Source organism: Arachis ipaensis, chromosome B10 (assembly GCF_000816755.2).
Source record: "Arachis ipaensis cultivar K30076 chromosome B10, Araip1.1, whole genome shotgun sequence".
Classification (NCBI taxonomy): Eukaryota; Viridiplantae; Streptophyta; class Magnoliopsida; order Fabales; family Fabaceae; genus Arachis; species Arachis ipaensis.
This window is the reverse complement of record NC_029794.2, coordinates 751,433-756,990: the sequence shown is the minus strand read 5'-3', so window position 1 is coordinate 756,990 and position 5,558 is coordinate 751,433. Positions and strand designations below refer to the sequence as shown.

Here is a 5,558-nt window from a genome sequence, read left to right as displayed (position 1 = left end):
GTCTCACACATGATAAAAAAAATTAAACAACTATAAATTAAGGAAAAGTTTAGGGAGCAAGCAATTTTATTGCATTTTGGCCAGTATATAAAAAAGTGAGCCATTGGATGAAATCTCACACCAATCTCACACCATCAAATCATTATTGATGGCTAGTTGATGGCTACCAATCACAAATGTTGCTGGCCCTAGCATTGCTCTTAAATTAATAGTAGTTAGTCTATTTAATATGTTATTTTTATTTTATTTTTTTCGCTTTAAAGTACCTCTTACTCCAACACCCTTTCACATAGCCAATTGAGCCATTGAAATTGTGAACCACTCTTGTTTAATTTATTTAATTCTTTCTAATAAGAAACATTCTATCCAACTCCAAGATTGAATCCTTTCATGATTCCATCAAGATATTTGTCCCAAATTCTTGAATCATCCTTCTAAAAAACTTAACTAGAATATTTACTATTCTATTAGTTTATAAAGCACAAACACTTCTATAAATTATAGTATCTCCATATCTTATATTTTATATACATATTGTAATAGAAACTATCATGATTGCCAATGAGTAATAGCTCAAACGGCATAATTTTCCCATACTCATCTAAGAAGTTGCGAGTTCGAGTCTTCATATCTTGGGTAAAAAGAAAAAAAAAACTATCATGGTTAAACTAGTGATATGAAATACATCCGAGAGATTATAGTACTTCAATTACACACCTGAATTTAGTGTTTCGTTTAGTGATATGAAATACATCCGAGAGACTATCATATGCACATAGATTGAAACTGGTTTAATCATATGATGTCAATTGTCATTTGTCAAGTGGCATATGATGTCAATTGTTATTTGTCAAGTGGTAAATGATATGATGCTTATAACTTGATGTGTAACTTACTTTTTACGACAAATTTTGAATATTTAATAATTATCTATTTTTATATTTTTAAAATTAAATATTAATTTTTAATCCATTTTAATAAGTTAGACAAACACTTTTAAAAATTATAGGAATAAGCTTGTCAAGTATCTACTAGTCAGTCCTTCAAAAGAACACTTTATCATAGGGATATGAGCCAAACACTGCACTTAAGATATTAGCTAAATTCTAAGAAACTCTAAGCATCAAAAGGACATTGCTGAACCTGTTGGTGAAAAAGTATCTTTAAACTGTTCTATATGATAACAGCATCTTAACACATCTTGTAACTGCGTAAAATGATTGCTAATCCGGCTGGAGTGAACAGAACAGAATGCCACTGAAGCTTTTGCAAATTGCAATTCAAGATGAATCAAATGACAAAATTCCTTGATAAGGTCTAAGATACAAGAAGAAACAAAAAGAACCCAGCAAGGTAATGGCTATCATATAACATGCAAATGCAGAATGGATCTTACTCAGTGGCCTCTGCTCAAAAGCAAAAGAAATGGAATACTTACAGCCAAGGTTATCAAAATAAAGTTTCTAAACTAGTGGAAATCATAAAAATCAACCTATAAGCTCATAAACCGAATTTGGAAACTAAAGAATTTACAAGTTAAGTCTTAGAGTTTGATAACTTTGCTTACAACTGACCATCCAATGTTGGAAAAAAAGAAAAGAAAAAGGGAGCCCAGTCATGGTGTACAAATCTATTAACTTTTCATTCTTTCCATTTTCAGATCCATGATACTAGTCAAGGGAGCTTGTGATTTTCCAGCATTGTAGTTGAAGATCGCAAAAATCTATTTAAAATAGACGAGTCTACAAATAACTTTGCTAACCCTGGTAGATACTATTAGCCAAGGTATAATCCCAATCTGCAACGATATTTAAAAAGAAAGTTGGCAATTACATTTAGAAACCAACTGCTAGTAGAATGCATAGTGTAGACAACACGATTGCATTGTATCATACGCCACGTAAATAGGTAAATTGTAAAGTTAAATCTCCTACACTTTAACCTTTTAATCAAACATACCCCAAAGTAAAAAATTACTGCAAAATGTGTACCAAAATTATTTGGATTTTGAAGTACCCTAACCCATGCAAATGCAAAGTATAAAGCTGATATCGATTTTCTCCTTTGCATTGCCTTAAAATATCACTTCATTTGAAGAAATATGCATGTAAGGAAAGATACTCGCAATTACTTACAATAACATTGCCATTTTGAAACCCACCAGTCCTCCAAGATAATAATCTTCCTGAAAAAAGTTCAGAACACAAAACAAAACCTTAGTGTTATGTACTTTTGCTATTAATAAAAGATGAGGTAGGAAAGTTGTCAGCTATGACATCCTTGGGAAAGAATATCAGAAATCCAAGAAAAATAAGAAAGCCGAATTTGATTTTTTCACATGAAAAGCTAATAAACCTTCTAGGTCTTATTCCTTTTTTTATAAACAAAACACAAATGGGCAATAATGCCATATTATAACCTAGAAAATTTGAAGCAATAATCGTAATTGCATTTACCAAATGGTTGCACAAGTTGTTGAGATATGGTAGCCACAGGAACACTCCAAAACCAGATAAGCAGAACGAAATATGTTAAAACCTACACAGCATATCCAGATAGTATTTTATCAGCATACAGAAATAAAATAAACAAACTACAAAACAAATATTGATTTGAAAATACCCTTGCGATGAGCAGAACTTTTGAATACAATGCATTATCCTTGTTCTGTAAATTTTGACCTGCAGATTAATATAAAATAAATTATAATCTTTCAATCTACATGAACAAGAAACTATCCACCGAAATAATACGTAAAGATGTTGAAATGAAAAATGAATATAAATGCTAGATTTATGAAGTAGGAAACACCTACGGCAGTTTTACAGTATACATGCACAAGAATTTCCACTATTTTATGCATAACGGATTATGTGACTACATTACTGAGAAGATATCATTAATTGCACACTTTCAGGTATTTTACAGGGGGGACAATTGTTTGATATTTCAATTGTTGGGATTAGCAGGGATTTTACAATAACTTGATTGCTCGACAATCAGGCTGTGGTTTATCTAAGAATTGTAAAGTACTTCAATATTAGAATTTGAAAATGGGATTCTGGAACTAGAGTTTTGTTTACCACTTTTTTATACTGTCCTGCATTCCTTTCACAATCACTCAAAAAATTCTTATTGTTCCCTTTCTTCTGTTGTGCTATGCGACATACATCATACATCATGAAAGGGCAAAGAAAATCCTCCCAAAACACAGAAAATCCAGCAAAAAGATATGAAACAACAGAGAAAAAAGAAGTTGATATAAAAATGGAAAGGATATAAAAATTATCTTTAACTCCTTAGCATCTATTATAAAAATACTGTAATACAAAAGAGTACACATTTAATGAGTTTAAAATCATACCTTTTATTTTATATATGAAAAAGTGTATATTTATTTAGATGACCTTGTTTCAATTTTTCAGCAACATATTGTTTAAATTGAACAACTTGAATAATTACAGCATACAGCCTTCTCATTTTCAGTTACTACTTGTTGCTTCCAAAATTTAAGAACATATTTAGAACTATAATTTTCTTTATTTCGATGTAGAAGTTCAAAGATTTAACATTATAGCTCTTCATTGTGTCAATCACTCAATCTACATCTGCATAAAATACAACATCAAAAATGAATTGCAGCAAGATATAACTCACACTTAGCAAGTTCTCTCTCTTTAGCAGCTGCTTGTCTTCTGAGTTTTGCTGCCTGGGCAAAGGTGGCTGGCCTGAGAGGACAAACAATGGGTTCATGTACACATTCTATCACAAAAGAACACATATGAAATTAAGCCTATATTAGATTTAGATCAATGAATTTCTGATGTTGCAATGAAATATCTATGGCAGTTGCCAATGATATAGACATTTCTTTATCATATTGGCCCTTGTCCACTTCAATATATTTTGTTTCAATATTCTTATTATAACATTCACTTTTAAAGCGAAAATATCTATAACATAGGGCACAGAGAACATACTGGCAAAACGATAGATTTACCCTTCCACTTACAATGGCCATAAACTAAGCAAGCACATAAGAAAAGAAACCAAGTATAAATAAAGTTTCACTTTCAATCATATAATAGCAAGTCTGAATGGCTGAGCAACTCAATCTTGAGTCCTAAAGCGCCAAATAAAAATGTTTCAATGCAAGAAACAACAAATATAAAATACCACATATATCATTTCAATTCTATCAATGATCAATTCCTTTCAATAGTGGAGACAACGGCCAATGCATGAGTTACTTACTGTGACAGTGTACTTGCTTCCCTCAGAAGTTGTTTTATTTGTGCTCGCATCTGGTTCTCTTTTTCTTGCTCGGATCGACTCTGCAGCAAAAGCATACGAACAAAGGAATTTAATGTTGCAATCAACATATCTTACCAACAGAAAATAATGCTAACTGATAAGCATTCGAAAATAGTGTCCACTATGTCTCATGAAAAGTTCAAAATCATGTTAGATAGAATTGAGCTTAGCTCAATTGTAGTTGTTCCCATTAAAAGATAATCCAAATCAGCACAATATTTTCATAACAACAATGCACAAGATTGACAACTGATAAATTTAAGTTCATATATTCTTAGAGACATATAACCTCTAGAACTATAAACATAACAATATCAATACTATTAAGTTATTCTTCTTCCTATTTAATTTACAACAGAACAGAGCATGCACGACATTTTATTCAGCTGGACTATGCATGAGATATATCATCGCTAAACGTAAAAAAATTCCAATCGAGAATTATTTCTCCGAAAGCATTATTATTAGCGTAAATGGAGAGAAGAACCTTTTTGTGGCGTTCGATCCAATTTGATCCGAAATGAAAAGCGAAAATGATGAAGAATATGAAAGGTGCTGCTATCGACCTTCGTCGTTCTTCACTTGCTTCCGCTTCCATCATCTTCGTCTTCGATTCCGATCACAAAAACGCTTCCGCTCTTTCACTTCGATCCTTTCTTCTTCTGTGTTTTTGTTTTAATTTTTTGTTTATTGTTAAACTTTTCTGTCACTTGGGCCTAGTTTCGTTTAATTTTCCAAAAAAGTTTAAAGTAAGCCCAATAAAAATCCAGCAGCAACAATCGTTGACCTTGGACCTTTTTAACTCTACTACTCTAATAAAGTAATAAGCCTAAAAAAGGCTATGAAATATCTGTAAGGTGAATTTACGAACATGACCTTGGAAGGGGCAGAATATCTACACGTCAACTTCGCGTGGGCGCGTTGCTCATTATCCCGTGGCAACTTGGTAAATTCTCAAACCCCAAAAACCCCAAACTGGTAATTTCCCTCGCCTAACAGCACGCGTCACAAACATTCAAAGCACAACGCAATAGTGCTATTTTCTCCCAAATGGATTCGGCGTCCGCCCAAAACACACACACAGAGGAAGCACAAGCGGATCGGGAGCCAATGATTTCGCATAACGGGGATCGATGACGTGGCAGAAGATCTCAGAGATCCCGCGTAAACCCAAAACTTCAATTTTATTTTATGTTCCGCGATTCCAAAATTTTGTGTTAGCGTTTTCTCTTCGTTGCCCCTAC

At 32.7% G+C, this 5,558-nt stretch overlaps 1 protein-coding gene across 1 annotated transcript; it reads right to left on the bottom strand.

The window, feature by feature from the left end:
* LOC107622457 lies at nucleotides 1,289-4,995 on the bottom strand. The gene is made up of 7 exons (XM_016324353.2): nucleotides 4,802-4,995; nucleotides 4,255-4,334; nucleotides 3,658-3,728; nucleotides 2,623-2,681; nucleotides 2,457-2,538; nucleotides 2,136-2,185; nucleotides 1,289-1,798 (listed from the first exon to the last, which is right to left on the bottom strand). The coding sequence occupies exons 1-7, from the start codon at nucleotides 4,913-4,915 to the stop codon at nucleotides 1,724-1,726; spliced, it is 531 nt and encodes a 176-aa protein (XP_016179839.1). The 5' UTR covers nucleotides 4,916-4,995; the 3' UTR covers nucleotides 1,289-1,723.

What these genes read in the sequence shown, in the direction of transcription:
- LOC107622457 (XM_016324353.2), bottom strand. Translation starts at nt 4,915, where the DNA reads ATGATGGAAGCGGAAGCAAGTGAAGAACGACGAAGGTCGATAGCAGCA. An exon ending in GAAGCAAGTACACTGTCACA is followed by an intron (nt 3,729 to 4,254) that starts GTAAGTAACTCA and finishes TTGTCCTCTCAG; the next exon opens with GCCAGCCACCTTTGCCCAGG. An exon ending in AGAGAGAGAACTTGCTAAGT is followed by an intron (nt 2,682 to 3,657) that starts GTGAGTTATATC and finishes ATTAATCTGCAG; the next exon opens with GTCAAAATTTACAGAACAAG.